Genomic DNA, 20,057 nt, shown 5'->3' with positions numbered 1-20,057 from the left:
CCTCTTGCAGAGTCTTATGAATATACTCACCCTTCCCTGTTCCTGTCAGGTCTGTGCGCCCTCTAGTGACCATTTAGTGATCATAATTGGTCATAGAGGGAAATTCTGCAGCACTCTAGTCATCACTTACTGGTCAGTAGAGGAAGCAGAAGAAGATGTCGGTCTGGGCCTGACAAGAGCGGGAACAATGACTATATTCCCAACTGACTGAGCAGCCAGGTATACAAATAAAGTCAATAAAAAAAATTATTCAAAAAATTTTTTGGTAAAATTTGTTACCAGTCCAAATTGATTTATCACTGCTGGATACCTCGTCCTTTTCTATATAATATATCACGCTTATGTGTCCCTGATTATTATCAGCGATTTGCACTCAACCTGTTTTCTTATCATGTTTATTTATTTACAAACAATAACAGAAAATTTGTACAAAAATCTGCTGGAATAGGTCGAATCTTGAAGCAAAATACACAATACAAAATTTTAACTGAATTTCCACCCGTGAACAATTTTAATCTTACTGAAGTCAATGTTGTTTGCTGATTCTTTTTTTTTTTTTTTTTTCAAAATGGGTTACAGTGTTGTTAAATAATAAATGAGGTCATACTCACCTTACCGATCCCTCGCTTAGGCCCATTGACAGAAACATGTGACGGCTGCAGCCAATCACTGGCTATCACTTAGACCCAGGAAGAACAGGGAGGAAGGGGTAGGATCGGTGAGTACGATTAGGTGAATATGATTCCTTTTATTATTTAACTTTTTTAAGCCATTTTAAAAAGAAAAAGGACCTGGCAGGACGACTAATTTGATAGATATTGATTATGGTTTGAGATCCATTTTCTGATACAGAGTTCCAATTCCCTTGATTAAGGTGGCTATATACCGTCAATACCTGTCGGTCAATAACTAGATTGGCCAACAGCTATTACGTCTGATGCTCCCACACACGTTTACTTTGTCCGAGACTCTGGCAGTGGCTTCCTTGCGAACACAAGGATCAGACATTGAAATGGAGCATGCCCAATCCTTCACGCCTTTCAGGGTATATTAGAAATGAGTTCAGATGAAGGGGCCTGACACAAGTAAGAGTGATCAATGCATACTTGCCAACAGTTCCGTTTTTTGAAGGAATGAATTTTATGGTAAATTGCATAATCCTGGACATTTCTGGGCACGGGATGTGGGCGTGGCTTTATTGCGGGGTTAGTGATGGCCACTGAACATGCTTTCTCTGGATGACATGGAGTGCAGCAGATTGCGCTTTGGCAAGTTCTCGATTTCCACGGTGCTAAGGTCACATTCCAGCATCTCCCGAATCCAGTCATCGTCCAGAGAGCCGTCCACAAACTCTTGGAGACTGATGATGGCTGGAGGACAAAGCAAACAAGTGAATGGGGCTACATTGTAGCCATAGCAAACCTTATGTTTCTCCTGAGGGGAGAGGGTATGGCCCGCTCCATTTTAAGTGGGTGCAAACTATGCATTACATCTGACTCCCAATAGAATCCCCCTGAGGTTGGAGATAACCGCCTAGATGCTGCAACCAACAGTGACCACATCATCTAGGTGGTTAGACGGGGCCGATGCTTGAACTATGGGATTTGGCGATTCCTACTGTAAATTCAACTATCACTAGTCATAGCCTTTTACTGCTACTGCATAAGTCAATGATTCTTTACCATCGTGGTCTTTATCCAGGCGAATAAAAATGCGATTTGTGCACTCTTCTGCGCTCAGTGGGTTGACCTTTGCTATCGAAGCAGCGACGCTCATTTTATACACCGTCTGCAAGAAAGATGGTAAGTTATAAAGCATGTTGACCAATGACTAGTTATGACAATTGAGAGCAAAAACTTCTCCAAAAATGTGATCAATGGGATATTAGATATTATAGCTATTGGAGGTATCTAGGTAGCAGTCACACATGAGCCCTGGAGCAGGTGCAAAGGCTACCCTTCCACAGAGTAAGAGCCAAAGGTCTCTGAAGCCCAAATAGGTCAAAAGTCCCCCCTTAGATAGTAAGAGCACCTGGGCTCTGGAGCCTATGAAGGTCCAAATGCCCCCTGTCACATAGTAAGAGTGCCAGGGATCTAAAACCTGAGAGAGTCAAAGGGACCCCTTGTCAAATAGTGAGAGCCAATGGGCACTGGAGCCCAAGAAGGTCTAAAGGCCTCCTGTAACATAGTAAAAGCATTTGGGCCTGGGAGCCCAAGAGAGTCTAAAGGCCCCTTTGTCAAATAGTAAGATGCTACCGTACCATATGTTAGTCGGTGGTGGTGGGGTCTTGTGCAGATTCTGAATGGAGACCAAGAGCTCAAGTTGCACCCCTGGTTGTGTTAAAAGATGAAAGACTTGTAACCATGCAGAGCCTAAGTTGAAGCTTGTCCAGTAAGCTCATTATATCAATGACAATTCCCCTTGATACTTCGGGATTGGGATAGTTGTCCGGGAAGACATGTTTTGGTACATCCTTGCAACTACAATGGTATATGACATTGCACTAGTGATTCACACAAACCTTCATGATGTCTAACATCTCTGAGCGGGTGATGGCCCCATCGTTGTCTTTATCGTATAACCTGAAGGACCACTTGAGTTTGTCCTCAGGAGTCCCATTAGCAAGCATACTGATTGCCGTCACATATTCCCGGAAGTCTACTATTCCGTCCTGCCGAAAATGAAAAAAATCAATCAATCAAAAAGTTAAGTATTAAACCTAAAAAAAAGTAGCAAATTGAAATTGTCTGGACTGCTTTGAAACATCGGACCTGTGAGTACTGATTGTATTCAGAGGGGTCTTGGTCTCTACCCATTGGCAGGAGGCAGTGTTTTATACTCTGATCTTGAAAACTTTGCATTCTGATTCCTCTATTAACCCAGTTACCCTAAATCTAGTCACTTCATCACAAATCCCCAAAATTATAAATACTAAACCCTTTCCTTTCTATCACGTGTGGACATTTGGCAGAGAGCTTTTTTTTTTTTTATATCTTGGTCTAATCCCAATTTACAACTGAGGCAAAGTTTTTATTTTAGTAAGTCTAGGCTAGGGGCTTAGTGGGTGAGAAAGCCACCATAATTGTGCTCAAGAAGGAGGAAAAATAATTCGACGCACATCCAGGTCTGAGGTTGGAATGAGCCATTGGCCACTTAGGAAACCAATGGCCACTGATTGTCAGAGTGGGCAATGGCTAGTGCCGACCAAGATTCTAAACATGTGGCACCTCAGGGACCAGGACTCCATGTTAGCAGTGATGGGAAGAATAGGAGAATAGGAATTTTTTTTTACTTGCCTGGCTGAGAACAAATGCAAAAAATGTTTGTGGGATAACCCCTTTAAAGTGTAAAAATGGTAAATAATTAGCAAAGTAAAAGTCAGATGGGAAGGGCTGTAGAGCTCCAAATAGAAGGAGAAAAGGCAGCCTGGTAGTCATTTTATGATGGTGATTGAGAAAATTCCAGCCTGTGCTTCCTTCCCATTTTATGGATTAAAAACGGCATGATTGGGTGGGTGAGTAGTTGGGATTGGCTGGGCAGTTGGGTGGAATGGATAGTCACTGCAGTGTTCGTAGTGAGAAGTCTTTGTAGTTGGTAAGGTGATCTGGTGGTTACCTGTAGAATATTAGACTATGGTTTGGTTCTGTCTATGAGCCAACAATAATTGGCTAGAATTACAGTGATGCTAGGTGCATCATTTCTAGATATGAAGCTCATAGGACATTCCTCATCAGGTAGTTATAAATACTCAGGAATTATTGTTATGCACAGTGTCAATGTGGCAATCCCGAGGCCTCATGATTGATCAGGAATTACATTGTTATGGTACTTTATATGTTGTTTATTGATTAGAATAGCTATTGTCACCAACAAAATCCACTTAAAGCTAAGGTGTCTATTCTGGACGAGTTGAGAAGTAGCATAAGTCAGGTGGGTGAAGACGATACCCTACTCAAGTGTCATATGCTAAAAGCCAAGAGGCGTAAAACTTGTATGCATTGTAGAATAAAGGTTCTAGGACATCTACCCAAAACATGAGGACATCTATGTCTAACTGCATGTGCTTGTGTCATGGGGGAAAGAAACCATGGCCATGAACTTCATAAGTCTCACAATCGATAAGTCGGATTCACAAAAAAGGTTTGAGCTGAAGGCTGGGACTTGAAGATTCATCAATGCAACACATTAAAAGTAACATAGCTTAGTGGTCTGGGCCGGGACAGGGAGTAGGTGCAATGGTTGGCCATCTAGGCCTTGGAACCATTAGGAGAGTAAGAATTTATGGTTCTTACCAATTACATTTGGGGGCAAAGTTGCCACTGAAGAAGGAAGTGAATGACTGTAGAAATCAAGCAATAGGCTGGTGTTTATAAAACTAAAAGAGGTGACAGATGGAGCCAGGAGCAGAAGCTCTAGAAGCCAAAAAAAAAACCAAGAAGAGGATCCAAATTACTTTAGGGAGGCCAGATGACTTAGCAGATGTATTGAGGGAATGGGGGAATGGTAGGGATTTGTGGGGGTTCACAGGTAATTAGGGAAATGGATCTCTATCCAGTAGGTCCTGAGGTGGTGGTTAAATTCTGAATCCCTTGCCTTGGACACTTGCCTCACCTCGTAAGAACGGGCTACTCAACTGATTGACTGTTCTTCTACTCATCCACAGGCCACAGAGCCTGCACTGAAAACATTACCCAATGAAAGATATTTCTGAATTCTGTTCCTCTTACCCCATTGTTATCCAAGGCTCGGAATATCTGTTCGGCATATTCTGAGGAATCACTTCCTACTGTACAGTCACAGAAATACTTCCGAAATTCATGAAGAGTGATGAGGCCGCTGGGGCATTCCTGGACAAACTTTCTGTAAAGGAACAGGGCAACATCCGAAAATACAAGTTATCAAGTGGAAGTTCCTAAACTGGAAGGCTATTTCTTTTGCTAGATACCTTGAATTACATGTGGCAACATGAACAAAGGCAAAGAAGGAAGTGTAAAAATGTAAGGGTTATGTGAAGGGATGCCACATAGGGATCAGAATAGTGGTTCTTCCAAGAATTCAAAAAAAGAAGAAAATAATCCTGTACTCACCTCCCCCACAGCCATCATTGTGGTGGTCCCACTGTGCAGCACAGAGGAGCTGAGCGGTGGCAACAGGAGAGTGGGGAAGGTGAGTATTTTTTCTTTTTACACCAGCATGGGCAGAAATCATTATAAAAAAAGTATTCCATAATCAAAACACCCTCATAGACAACAATAAATATAACTTTACCAACGTCACATAAAGCTCCCCGCTACCCTAGGCCACCAAGGATGTTGCATTTAACCTAATTACTCCGCTTGTCTGACCTTGTCCATCAAAAATCACTTACTACCTCATAAGCCCTATTACTATTCCAGAACCCCTTCACTACCAGAAATAGTTGCATTGCTTAAAGAAGACTTTATCTCCATCTAAGTCAACCAAAAGAATGGACCATCCAACATTTACAGCAAATTGGAAAATCGTTTGGTTCTGTTTGTGCTCCCCCGGCTCAGGTCCCTAACCATCCAGCTCCTCACTGACTACAAAGACTTAGAGAAAACACTTGATGAGACTCTTCCTCCAAAGCTGAGGAGATATTTTCCAGCAGAAGAAGAAAGATGAGGAAGACATCCAATATAAAGAAGTGAAGCATTGCCTCTAGATACAGAATAAGAAGGGGCAGGACAAACCATACCCAGCACTATAACTCAAACAGTGGTGATGTGCACATAGAATATATCATTTAAACAAAAATTACTAATTTTATTTGGGAACCCTGCAATGCTAAAAAGTTCTCCCGAAGATAAAGATAGAAGATCAGTCATTGCTTCTGCTATTTGGCCACACGGAAAGGACTGGACACATTTCTCTATTTAGGGGAAATATCTACACAGTGTTCATATGTTCTATCCATGATGGGGTGAGGTTTTTAAGGGTACATTGGTTGCCTCTGTCAAAAATTTTGATTGGTTTAGGAGAATTGTGCTTCACTCCTCGGCTTGCGGCTCAATCTGACAATGGAGTCGTATCCAACAAAGTCGTATTGAGCAGAGAGTTGGGGAGTGAGGAGCATAGCCGTTTGCTTCTCCTAATAATCGGTAGTAGTTTCAGTGCTGAGACAGATCAAAACTTTTTACATTTTTGTGATATGTCGAAAGGTTTCTTTTAAGCCATGCTTTAAGGCTTGCGTTAAAACCCACTGGGCTACAAGAAGCAAAAGCAAAGAGAAAAATCCTCGGTGGCTAAAAAGAAGCAAAATGACAGCCAAAGTTTTGGTGCGTGATCTCCTAATATTAGATAGAGCTATGACTAAGAGTCACATAGACCTGAAACACATTGACCTTTGATGGTCCATGCCACTCTTTGGCATTTCCTGTTACCATAGAGGGAACGTGTATCTTAGATATATAAAATTCAGAAGTTTAAGGATGATCCGAGTTTCTCGAAACTCCATTTCTATCCCGTTAACATTAACCAATACAAAAACATACAAAAAAATTACCTATACCATTCATGAAGCTCCAGGACGTAAACTCCACTCTTCCGCGGCATTGATGACACCTGACCCATCACTGAGAAAACATGGGGGAAACTATTTTCAGCCTTCTACCCTGCGCAGAATTTATACAAGCTTACAGATTAAGGGCCGTGCATCTCCCAAATTACATTGCAAGTATTTAATCTGCTCAGACGTGCTGCCCTGACACTAATGTGATTACATGTACTATAATCCACTTTAACTACAACACAACATGACCTGAGCCCTGACTGTTGCCAAACCTCTGCAAAGATAACAGATATTCTTATTATAGCAGTTTACTGCCTATTATAACAGGTGATGATCAGAGTCTCGAATGCAGCAAGGAGACAACTTATGGCCAGGCTTAAAAATTCTGAACTATAAGTACATTTATACCTTATTATTAGGGGCCCCAACAAATTCCCCAACTTGGAACTAGTCTAGAAGGCCAAGTTAACTTCCCCTGCAAAACTTTTCATCCACACATCACCCAGTGATTGAAAGTCTAGGCTTGACTTCCCCAATATGTGTTTGCTTTCAAGAAGGATAAGGAACCTGATGGTCATAGATAGATAAACACCTGAACCTCCAAAAACTCCCAAAATCCATGGCCAAGTCTAAGGGCCCTATTACATTGGACGATTATGGTGAAAATTATCGTTATAATGTTTGAATTTAGAAGATAATTGTTTAGTTTAAATGCCGTCAACAGTCAAATGACCCACGAAAAATCGTTCATCGTTCGTTTGGTGCTGACACCAAAATTGTTGTTAATCGTTCTCTGATTCCGCATTCGTTCACTAACCGTTCAGTGTAATTCCCCCTCGTTCCTTCATTTGCTGGGATCAGATGGAAAAACGATCGAAGTAACGATGGTAACTAACGAGTATCGTTCTGTGTGTAATATGTGTGTAAACAATTTCAGGTTAACGGTAAACAATCTCGTTTGTGATCGTATATTGTTAAAATCCCTTCGTCTAATAGCTGAAAGCATAAAATTCTAAGTTTAGCCAGGTTAGAGCCCTATTACGCAAGATGAACAGTCTGATATCACCTGTGTGATAGGGCTAGGGATCAGCCAATGAAGTCCTTGCTTGCTCTTTGGCTGATCAGCCTGTTCCGACCAACCAAAAAATCCTTACCATTTGCCACACATAACTCCATGTAATTAGAAATTTTTGGCCAACGGCTTATAGTAGAAAAGGCCACGCGACTGCTAAGGCCTTGGGAAGGCTCTGTAAACCAGTGCCGATCACACAGATCAGTGCTTGTGCGGACCCTTTAAATATGAGGAAGATAAGCGCGGTCTTCTCCCGGCTCGCTCTCCCAATCGCACAATCAGGTCTGGAACAATCAAAACTTTTAGCGTGAAAAGTTTTTGTTAAAACGACAGTGACACTTTAAATGCAGTGATCAATCGTGTAGCCCGGCCGTGCAATCAATTGTGTCTTCTAAAGGCACTGAAAATGAGCGTCAACCTGGCTGATCGGATCCTTGCTAGGCCATGTGAAAGGACTTTTACATGGTTCCTTGGATGGTCCTGAAGGAGAAATATATGTGCCATGAGGAGCTGACTATTAGAGGCTTTAGGAGCTAGTTCTCTGCCAGATTTTTCTATGCACCTACTGTGACCATGAGTAAGGCTGTCTGTGATACCCCCAAAACACGTCGGTTTTATTTTTCCCACTACATTTTATTGTATTTCTACTTCTAGTTTTGACTGGACAACTTTCCATTGAAAATCTGGTGGATATGACACAATTTTTTGACCTATATTTCTCTGAATTTGCCCCAGATGTAGGAACCAGCAACAGATGAGATGAACAGGTGCAAGTTATTATCTATGGGACAAACTAAGCTAAAATCATATTACGAAGACAGAAAAAAGTTAAAGGATGACTATTATTGGTGTATTCTCAGCATAGCTTCTGTAGTTTTCCTCTACTGGATGTTCTCTGTCTGGTTGTTGTTCCCCATTGTCCTAAATTAGGTTAAATCTTGGTCCTCGTCACCACAGGGCACCCGGGTTCATGCGGTGGAACGATCCTCTTATAGAACAAGTCGTACGGGATAATAAGGACTTGACATAGAGAAGCGATAAACATCACAACTTCTGATCAGTAATGCGATTTTTGGAGGGATCATCTAATTACAGAAAGAAACTATTTGGAATATCTTTACTATTTTTACCGTCTATGTTCCTGATCGGTGGATTGTTTGTTTATTGTTAAAGGAAAGCAGCTAAGAATCAGAAGATCTATGTCTCACCCCCTTAAAGCAAGCATGTTTAATACCGTGTTTTCCTGTGCGTATATAAATTTTGGCTCCCAAAGATGCGCTAGGTCTTATTTACAGGGGATGTCTTATTTTCCAAGAAGAAGAAGTTCACATGTCACACACACGGCAGGGACAGAGCGTATAGTATGGCGCCCTCAGGCCACCAGGAAGAGCTCACCACAGCACACTTACACAGCACAGTAGGGACAGTGTACAGTATGGCGGCTTACGGCCACCAGGGGGTGCTCATCACAGCACACTAGTACAGCACAGCAGGGAAAGCATGCGGTATGGCAGCTTTTGCCCACCAGGGGGAGCTCATTACAGCACACTCCTACAGCACAGTAGAGACAGAGTATGGTACAGTATCAGGCAATGGGACGCAGGGCCGGCCTTTGGGGTGTGCGACCTGTGCACTTGCACAGGGCGCCTCACTCCCGGCCAGCTAGGGGGCGCTCTGGCAGACAGAGAGCTGCACTGCACATCTATGGACCTTAGATGTGCTGCCTGTCTGCTGGAGCGCCCTTCCAGCTGGCCGCCCGCCCTCTTTCATGCCTGGTGGGCTTGCTGAGGGCCCCTGCTGGATTGAGGAGGCTCCAGCAGCTGCCAGACATAGGGAAGAGACCGGCTCCATCCCCCCTCCCCCTCCTGCACTCTCCGTGGATGCCCCCCCTCCCTCTCAGCAGCTCCCAGGCTGGACATACCACAGAAGATACAGTGAAGAGCTGTGGCCCCCTCTTCTCTGTCCTGGTCCCCCTCCCCCTGCAGTGATGTCTGCCCCCTCCTTTATACAGCTCTGCAGTCGGTGCAGAAGGTAAGGGGGAAGGCCTGCAGGCTGCAAAGTCATGAGGAGAGGAAGATGGAGATAAGTGCAGGCCTGGAGCCTGGAGGCCAGCATGAAAAGTAAGTGTCTGTGAATGTCTGTGTGATGGGCCTGTCTGTGTGTGTGTGTGTGTGTGTGTGTGTACACATAGCTCTGTCATGTGTGTGTGTATACATAGCTCTGGCGTGTGTGTGTGTGTGTGTGTGTACATAGCTCTGTCATGTGTGTGTGTGTGTGTACATAGCTCTGTCATGTGTGTGTGTGTGTGTGTGTGTGTGTGTACATAGCTCTGTCATGTGTGTGTGTGTGTGTGTGTGTGTACATAGCTCTGTCATGTGTGTGTGTACATAGCTCTGTCATGTGTGTGTGTGTGTGTACATAGCTCTGTCATGTGTGTGTGTGTGTGTGTGTGTGTACATAGCTCTGTCATGTGTGTGTGTACATAGCTCTGTCATGTGTGTGTGTGTGTGTACATAGCTCTGTCATGTGTGTGTGTGTGTGTGTACATAGCTCTGTCATGTGTGTGTGTGTGTGTGTGTGTGTGTGTACATAGCTCTGTCATGTGTGTGTGTGTGTGTGTGTGTGTGTACATAGCTCTGTCATGTGTGTGTGTGTGTGTGTGTGTGTGTACATAGCTCTGTCATGTGTGTGTGTGTGTGTGTGTGTGTGTGTACATAGCTCTGTCATGTGTGTGTGTACATAGCTCTGTCATGTGTGTGTGTGTACATAGCTCTGTCATGTGTGTGTGTGTGTGTGTGTGTACATAGCTCTGTCATGTGTGTGTGTGTGTGTGTGTGTGTACATAGCTCTGTCATGTGTGTGTGTGTGTGTACATAGCTCTGTCATGTGTGTGTGTGTGTACATAGCTCTGTCATGTGTGTGTGTGTGTGTGTACATAGCTCTGTCATGTGTGTGTGTGTGTGTGTGTGTGTGTACATAGCTCTGTCATGTGTGTGTGTGTGTGTGTGTGTGTGTGTGTACATAGCTCTGTCATGTGTGTGTGTGTGTGTGTGTGTACATAGCTCTGTCATGTGTGTGTGTGTGTACATAGCTCTGTCATGTGTATGTGTGTACATAGCTCTGTCATGTGTGTGTGTACATAGCTCTGTCATGTGTGTGTGTGTGTGTACATAGCTCTGTCATGTGTGTGTGTGTGTGTGTGTACATAGCTCTGTCATGTGTGTGTGTACATAGCTCTGTCATGTGTGTGTGTGTGTGTGTACATAGCTCTGTCATGTGTGTGTGTGTGTGTGTGTACATAGCTCTGTCATGTGTGTGTGTACATAGCTCTGTCATGTGTGTGTGTGTGTGTGTGTACATAGCTCTGTCATGTGTGTGTGTGTGTGTGTGTACATAGCTCTGTCATGTGTGTGTGTGTGTGTGTGTGTACATAGCTCTGTCGTGTGTGTGTGTGTGTGTATACATAGCTCTGTCATGTGTGTGTGTGTGTGTGTGTACATAGCTCTGTCATGTGTGTGTGTGTGTGTGTGTACATAGCTCTGTCATGTGTGTGTGTGTGTGTGTACATAGCTCTGTCATGTGTGTGTGTGTACATAGCTCTGTCATGTGTATGTGTGTACATAGCTCTGTCATGTGTGTGTGTACATAGCTCTGTCATGTGTCTGTGTGTGTGTACATAGCTCTGTCGTGTGTGTGTGTGTGTGTGTGTACATAGCTCTGTCATGTGTCTGTGTGTGTGTACATAGCTCTGTCGTGTGTGTGTGTGTGTGTGTACATAGCTCTGTCATGTGTGTGTGTGTGTGTGTACATAGCTCTGTCGTGTGTGTGTGTGTGTACATAGCTCTGTCGTGTGTGTGTGTGTGTGTGTGTGTGTGTGTACATAGCTCTGTCATGTGTGTGTGTGTGTGTGTGTGTACATAGCTCTGTCATGTGTGTGTGTGTGTGTGTGTACATAGCTCTGTCATGTGTGTGTGTGTGTACATAGCTCTGTCATGTGTGTGTGTGTGTACATAGCTCTGTCATGTGTGTGTGTGTGTACATAGCTCTGTCATGTGTGTGTGTGTGTGTACATAGCTGTCATGTGTGTGTGTGTGTACATAGCTCTGTCATGTGTGTGTGTGTGTGTGTACATAGCTCTGTCATGTGTGTGTGTGTGTGTGTGTGTGTACATAGCTCTGTCATGTGTGTGTGTGTGTGTGTACATAGCTCTGTCATGTGTGTGTGTGTGTGTACATAGCTCTGTCATGTGTCTGTGTGTGTGTGTACATAGCTCTGTCATGTGTGTGTGTGTGTGTGTACATAGCTCTGTCATGTATGTGTGTGTACATAGCTCTGTCATGTGTGTGTGTGTGTACATAGCTGTCATGTGTGTGTGTGTACATAGCTCTGTCGTGTGTGTGTGTGTGTGTGTACATAGCTCTGTCATGTGTGTGTGTGTGTACATAGCTCTGTCATGTGTGTGTGTGTACATAGCTCTGTCGTGTGTGTGTGTGTGTGTGTGTGTACATAGCTCTGTCATGTGTGTGTGTGTGTGTGTATACATAGCTCTGTCATGTGTGTGTGTGTACATAGCTCTGTCATGTGTGTGTGTACATAGCTCTGTCATGTGTGTGTGTGTGTGTGTGTGTGTGTACATAGCTCTGTCATGTGTGTGTGTACATAGCTCTGTCATGTGTGTGTGTATACATAGCTCTGTCATGTGTGTGTGTGTGTGTATACATAGCTCTGGCGTGTGTGTGTGTGTGTGTGTGTATACATAGCTCTGGCGTGTGTGTGTGTATACATAGCTCTGTCATGTGTGTGTGTGTGTACATTTCTCTGTCATGTGTCTGTGTGTACATAGAAGAAGACATTTAAAGAGAACCAATTAGCCCAATTGGGCTGATATGGTTCCCAGGAGCGCTGTATGAAGCTCCTGCAGCAGCCGCAGGACATACCGGCCGCAGTTGCTGCAGAATATTTATACTGGAGAAAAATGAGTTCTATTCCCCAGGCGCACAACAGGCAGAAGCGGGAAGGTAGTCATCTGGGCGGAGGCCATAGAGGCCAGTAACATACCTCTCTGCCTGTCAATCATCCCTCCGAGCGTGCTGACAGGCAGAGAGTGGTGACTAGACACAGACGGTGAGCCACCCAGGTGACTACCTCCCTGCCTCTGCCTGTCACACACCAAGAGAATAAAACGTGTTTTTCTCTGGTATAAAGCTTTTGCAGCAGCCGCGGCTGGTACGTGCCGCGGCTGCTGCAGGAGCTTTATACAGCGCTCCTGGGAACCATATCAGCCCAATTGGGTTGATTGTTTCCCTTTAAGTTTCATTTCCACTTTGCTGATAGACTGCAGATTTTCTGCACTCAAACCTGCAGAAAATCCTTAGTGTACCTGCCCTTGTATGAATAGACCCTTGGCGTGGAGGCTTATGTGTGTGTCTGCATGTACTGTGTGTATTTGTGGGTAGCTGTGTGGGGGGCTGGGGTGGTAGTTTGGGGAGCTGAGGGTGGTAGTTGTTTGGGGGCTGGGGGTGGTGATTGTGTGTATGGCTGGAGGGGGTAGATGTGTGAATGGCGGAGGGGTAGTTGCATTTATGGCTGGGGGGCAGAGTAGTTGTGTGTATGGCTGAGGGGTAAGGTAGTTGTGTGTTTGGCGTGGGTAGTTGTGTGCATGGCAGGGGGGTCGGGTGATGGGTGTTGTCTGGAGGGCAGGAAGCTTTATGTTACTTTAAAGGTGTCGGGGGGGGGGGGGGGGGGGGGCGCCGAAAGAAAGGTTTCGCACAGGGCGCCATTTACCCTAAGGCCGGCCCTGATGGGACGGCAGACTGTGTGCAGCTCTACATCTGGTGGTAGGGGACAATGGGGATGGCGGCAGGCGACGGGCCTCTTGATGCCTTGCCTGCACATTTAAAAGTGACAGATGTGAAAGGTAACATCAGGGTTGGCGGCAGGTGGCGGTCTTCATGTCTGCAACAGACCGTGAAGGTAGGGGACAACGGCAGCGGGCTAAAAAGAATCACAGGTGCATGCCCTGGTGTTCTGTTTGGCAGCCAGCAATATCTCCTTCCTCCACCACTGTCCTGGCGCCATTATCTAGGCTGCGCCTATCAATGAATGAATTAATCTTAAACATTGCACACCAGTGTATCCAAAAAGTGATGAGCCCCATGGGTTTCACTCAGGTAGTGACTACATTTGGGCTATTTTCCATGTATATAATGAGTGGTCTGTAGCAATATTGAGTCTATATGCTTGAGAAACGACCCAAGTGTAGTCACTAGATTATTACATTCGTGACATTGAAGTCAATGGGGCCTGTGATGTACAGATACATCAGCCTACAATTTTGACAATTTGCTGACATATTCATACCTTGGAAAGCCCAAACGTGGCACGGTACCCACTCTTACCTGTAGCTATAGCTATGGCGCCAACTTATCTCTTAGAGAACAATAGGGTCCGGCATTGAAAATTCATCACTCTTGACCCTTCTCTAAAATTGATATCATCTGTTGGAAGGCCCCGATATATCTTATATTGTTGTCTAAAATTTGGCACTTCCAGTCTTCAGTATAGCTCAATTCCCAATGTTAAAGGGATACTCCAGGTTGGAGGTTTTTTTTCCGCTATGGCTGGGGAGGGGGTGGATGATGGGAAAGACGTCCAATTACCTCCCTGGTTCCAGCGCCGGGTCGCACATTGTGCTGCTCCTGTCTGCCGTGCCCCTCTGCTTCCTGGTCTGTGACGCAGGTTGAGACATGACGTTTCCTGCCCGCTCAGCCATTCAGCAGCAGAGGCGGGATCCTCAACATTTACAACAAATTTTGTGACAACAAATATATATCTCAGAATAGACCCTCCCCACCCTCCCTCACTCTACCTTGTCCTCGTCTACCCCTGTCTATGTGTATTTTTCTTATCAAATACCCAGCCCAGTATCCTCCACCTCTGTGTACTTAGCATTATCCCGCGTTAGACCCTTCCCGTTTAAGCACTACACCCAACCGAGGTGGACACCTTGGCACTTAGGGGCCTATTCCACAGGAGCGATAATCGAACGAATCGGCCCGATTTGGACGATTATCGCTCCAGGGAATAGAGAGAACGATCAGCCGATGATCGTGTCATCGGCTGATCGTTCATTTAGGTTCAGACCTAAAATCGCCGTTCGCCGTGGAATAAGCCCAGTAAACGAGTGCCGTTCTAGCAGATTGCCGCTTGTTTACGTTGTTGATCGGGCCCCCATCGGCCCGTGGAATAGGCCCCTTAGTATTGAGTTACTGTTTGTTTTAAATCCGAGAGTTGGCATCCAGTTCTACAGCTATTGTTATTCTCACTCTCCTTGATTGTGACCCCCCTGTGTGGGGTATGTTTCCAGCTTGTTGCTGTTTGTTAAAACTGCAATTTGAAATCAATAAAAAACATAATTAAAAAAAATATATATATATATTTCAAAATGTAGTTTGACAATTCAATTAAAAAAAAAACAATGCACAAAACACAAAAATCTATAATGCGTCACATGGTACTAGGGGACTATAATTACCGGGCTAAACCTTTCTCATGAATGAAGCAATGACGTCTGCACTTATGTCAAAGATCTTTCTTGACGCAGTTGTCCTTGTCACCCGGCCAAACTACAGCGACTCGGCTAATACTGAGAGAATCTGCATTCATCCCCATTAGCAGAATTTCCCTAATCTCTCATATATAATACAGAAACAAGGTCTATTCCCTGAGATTCTATGGTTTATTATGCTTCTTGAGTATTATATTAGACTATTACTGACCCCAAACCCTGGGGGATTTGAATTTACATTTATATTGTTGTATTATCTCCATGATTGACGTTGATTATCTTGTACTGATCCTGTATTATACTCCAGAGCTGCACTCACTATTCTGCTGGTGGGGTCACTGGATACATACATTACATTACTGATCCTGAGTTACATCCTGTATTATACTCCAAAGCTGCATCACTATTGTGCTGGTGGGGTCACTGTGTACATACATTACTGATCCTGTACTGATCCTGAGTTACATTGTGGTGTCCCACCACTGGTGTTTTTCTTCTTTGCACCTGTCCAAAAGGTCCAGTTTAAAACAAGTGGTGGATGAAGTATGCAGTTTCCATACTATATACTGTATATATGTACTATTACTTTTGCACAGCTGAAGGAGGTAATGGGTTAAAGGACAACTCCCGCGTCAGCAAAAAAAAAAAAACCACTAACAGACACAGATCCCATACTCACCATCCCTCCTAAGTCGATCGCCATTCAAAAATCCCGCCGGCCGCGATCCCCTTCAACCCGTCCGCGTCTTCATCTTCTTGCTCACTTCCGGGTTTCCACGGCATGAATGAGACCGAAAAGGCTGCCGATGCGTGTGCGCACTGGCAGCCTTTTCATTGGCTGGATCGCATCACATGGCTTGCAGCTTGCTCAGCCAATCAGAGCTGAGCAAGCTGGAAGCCATGTGATGCATTCCAGCCAATGAAAAGGCTGCTAGTGCGCACGCGCACCGGCACTCTTTTCGCTCCCATTCATTCTAAAGGAAGACGGGGAAGAAGAGGATGACCAGGCCCGCCCCCCGCTTGTGACGACATCGTCACAAAATGGCGCCGGGAGAAGAGGACGGTGACGGGGGGGTGGGGGTGGGGGGGAAGGTTATATAACTTTGTAATGTGTGCTAGTTAAAGGGAAAAAAATATGTGGGAGTTGCCTTTTAATGTTATTTGTACCATGTGTTGTGTCCTGGCCACTAGGAGCACCCAGTGTCCCGCATTATATGTGGCCTGACCAAAAAAACAATAAGCCAGTAACTCACCTGTCCGCCGATCCCAGCAGCTCCTCTCCCGGCAGAGCGCGCACTCCCGTCATCCTCCGGGGCGGGCAGCGGGGTACAGAGACACTGACTGTGCCGGAAGTGACCTGCAGCCTCTGTCATGAATTACTTCCGGCACAGTCAGTGTCTGTATACCCCGCTGCCCGCCACGGAGGATGGCGGGAGTGCGCGCTCTGATGGGAGAGGAGCTGCTGGGACCGGCGGACAGGTGAGTTACTGGTTTATTGTTTTACTGGTCGGGCCACACTGTATGGGGGGATTGGCTACTATATGGGGGCATTGGCTACTATGTGGGGCACTATATGGGGGAATTGGCTACTATGTGGGGAATTATATAGGGGTTGGCTACTATGTGGGGCACTATATGGGGATTGGCTACTATGTGGGGCATATATGGGGGGATTGGCTACTATGTGGGGCACTATATGGGGGATTGGCTACTATGTGGGGCACTATATGGGGGATTGGCTACTATGTGGGGCATTATATGGGGGCATTAGATACTATATGGGCACTATATGGGGGATTGGATACTATGTGGGGCATTGGCTACTATGTGGGCACTATATGGGGCATTGGCTACTATGTGGGGCACTATATGGGGGGATTGGCTACTATGTGGGGCACTATATGGAGATTGGCTACTATGTGGGGTACTATATGGGGGGATTGGCTACTATGTGGGGCACTATATGGGGATTGGCTACTATGTGGGGCACTATATGGGGATTGGCTACTATGTGGGGCACTATATGGGGATTGGCTACTATGTGGGGCACTATATGGGGGGATTGGCTACTATGTGGGGCACTATATGGGAGGATTGGATACTATGTGGGGCACTATATGGGGGCATTGGCTACTTTGTGGGGCATATATGGGGGATTGGCTACTATGTGGGGCACTATATGGGGGATTGGCTACTGTGTGGGGCATATATGGGGGCATTGGCTACTATGTGGGGCACTATATGGGGATTGGCTACTATGTGGGCACTATATGGGGCATTGGCTACTATGTGGGGCACTCTATGGGGGATTGGCTACTATGTGGGGCACTATATGGGGGATTGGCTACTATGTGGCGCACTATATGGGGATTGGCTACTATGTGGGCACTATATGGGGCATTGGCTACTATGTGGGGCACTCTATGGGGGATTGGCTACTATGTGGGGCACTATATGGGGATTGGCTACTATGTGGGGAACTATATGGAGGGATTGGCTATTATGTGGGGCACTATATGAGGCATTGGATACTATGTGGGGCACTATATGGGGGCATTGGCTACTATGTGGGGCACTATAATGGGGGATTGGATACTATGTGGGGCACTATATGGGGGCATTGGCTACTATGTGGGGCACTATAATGGGGGATTGGATACTATGTGGGGCACTATATAGGGGGATTGGATACTATGTGGGCACTATTGGGGGGGTTGGATACTATGTGTGGCACTATAATGGGGGATTGGATACTATGTGGGGCACTCTATGGGGACATTGGATACTATGTGGGGCACTATATGGGGGCATTGGCTACTATGTGGGGCACTATAATGGGGGATTGGATACTATGTGGGGCACTATATGGGGGCATTGGCTACTATGTGGGGCACTATAATGGGGGATTGGATACTATGTGGGGCACTATATAGGGGGATTGGATACTATGTGGGCACTATTGGGGGGGTTGGATACTATGTGTGGCACTATGTGGGGGATTGGATACTATGTGGGGCACTATGTGGGGCATTGGATACTATGTGGGGCACTATAATGGGGGATTGGATACTATATAGGGCATTTTTTGGGGGATTGGATACTATATCGGGCACTATTCAGTCAGCAGCATGTGGTGACTGTAGGGGAGTGGCTATGGAGGGCCGCTATGGGGGCGTGGCTATGGGGACTGCGGCACACATGTCTTTCTTTGCTCTTTGCAAAAGTTGGGAGGTATGCATGTCTGCAGTGTATACAGGAGCAGTGAGGAGGATACATAAGGTGATGGTGATGGAGATGACACTATATGAGGTAACACATCTCTTATGTGAGGTATCAGCCATGTCTGCAGTGTATACAGGAGCAGTGTATACATAATAAAAAATTTCACCGGACTTCTCCTTTAAATATTGGTGTCACCTTAAAGGGGTAGTGCGGCGGCCACACAAAAAACAAACAAACACAGACACACATAAAATATACTTAACATCCCTCCGGTGACGATTGCCGTCCTAATTTTCTCGCCGGCCGTGTCCCCGCCATCTTCCGCTGCTGTCCTCGCTTCCGGGTCCGGTTGCAGTGAATGGCAGAAAAAAGGCTGCTGGTGCGCATACACACGAGCGCAACCCATGGCTTCCAGCAAGCTCAGCCAATCTTCTCCCATTCACTGCTGTGGAAGACAGCGAAGAGGAAGGAGACAAGGACCGCCCCCTGCTGAGACGACATCGACCCAAGATGGCACCCGGGAGAAGAGGACGGGGTTGACAGTGGTATGTATACTTTGTTTAACTTCCGGAGTGAGGGGGGGCGGCCAGACTGCTTAATAACACACATTACAAAGTTATATAACTTTGTAATGTGTGTTAATTAAGCGGAAAAACGAAAACGCTGCACTATCCCTTTAAAGCCAGCAGTCTCCTCCTTATCATCACAACAACTGTATACAGAAAGTTCCCAGCATGAAACCATACAAGAAGGTTGGAATTGATTAAAACTTAAAGGAGAAGTGCGGCCAAAATTTATTTTTTATATGTTATTACTGATGGAAAGTTATACAATTTTCTAATGTACATTAATTATGGGAAATGCTCATATACTGCTATTTCCCTTAATTTAGTGTATCAGGAAGTGTTAGAATTATCACTGAAGCAGTGACGTCACGACGAATGGTGTAATTCCTCTGGAGTGTCCAGCAGGGGGCGCACATTATATAGAAGTCAATGAGTACTATTGACTTCTATATATAGTGCGCCCCTGCTGGACACTCCATTGGAATTACAATGGATGTGTATGTGAATGTAGTATACAGTGTTTTTGATTGAATACATTTATGAAATACTTTGGGGAGCAAGTGTCCTTGCTCCCCAAAGTAATCCATAAATGTAAGCAATCAATACATAACAGTAAGCCCGCCGAACCGCCGCCGCCCGCCCGCCGCTACCGAACGCCCGCCGCTCTGGACTACTGAACTACTACTCTCCCCACCTGCTCATAGCATGCACAGGTGATGGGAGAGTAGTAGCTGGGTTATATCTCCGAGATTGCCGCCGCCGCTGATGTCGCGCAGGGGAGCCGCTCATCACTGCAGCCATCATCCCCCTCCTGCTGCTTCCTTACTCAATCTCAGAGATATAATCCGGCTACTACTCTCCCATCACCTGCGCATGCTATGAGCAGGTGGGGAGAGTAGTACGCCGCCGCCGCCGCCGCTGATGCCGTGATGCCGCTGATGTAGTGCATACTACATTTACATACACATCCATTGTAATTCCAATGGAGTGTCCAGCAGGGGCGCACTATATATAGAAGTCAATAGTACTCATTGACTTCTATATATAGTGCGCCCCCTGCTGGACACTCCATAGGAATTACACCTTTCGTCGTGACGTCAC

The 20,057-nt window shown here is 45.5% G+C and overlaps 1 protein-coding gene across 1 annotated transcript; it reads right to left on the bottom strand.

The window, feature by feature from the left end:
• Positions 1–455: 455 nt before the first annotated feature.
• LOC138788216 (guanylyl cyclase inhibitory protein-like) lies at positions 456–6,591 on the bottom strand. Its single transcript, XM_069965903.1, has 5 exons — positions 6,524–6,591; positions 4,728–4,860; positions 2,522–2,671; positions 1,683–1,788; positions 456–1,370 (listed from the first exon to the last, which is right to left on the bottom strand). Exons 1-5 carry the CDS (start codon positions 6,589–6,591, stop codon positions 1,207–1,209), a joined length of 621 nt encoding a protein of 206 aa, XP_069822004.1. The 3' UTR covers positions 456–1,206.
• Between the last annotated feature and the right edge of the window lie 13,466 nt (positions 6,592–20,057).

The sequence above is a fragment of the Dendropsophus ebraccatus genome, chromosome 1 (genome assembly GCF_027789765.1).
Source record: "Dendropsophus ebraccatus isolate aDenEbr1 chromosome 1, aDenEbr1.pat, whole genome shotgun sequence".
NCBI classification, from domain to species: Eukaryota; Metazoa; Chordata; class Amphibia; order Anura; family Hylidae; genus Dendropsophus; species Dendropsophus ebraccatus.
Note: the sequence above shows the minus strand (reverse complement) of the source record. Positions and strands in the feature narration are given on the sequence as shown.

Bases quoted from the DNA above. Each gene is read 5' to 3' on its own strand.
- LOC138788216 (XM_069965903.1), bottom strand. From the start codon at position 6,591: ATGGGTCAGGTGTCATCAATGCCGCGGAAGAGTGGAGTTTACGTCCTG. The intron at 2,672-4,727 runs GTAAGAGGAACA...CATTTTCGGCAG, and splicing joins GAGCCTTGGATAACAATGGG to GACGGAATAGTAGACTTCCG. The intron at 1,371-1,682 runs GTAAAGAATCAT...TTTGTCCTCCAG, and splicing joins CCTGGATAAAGACCACGATG to CCATCATCAGTCTCCAAGAG.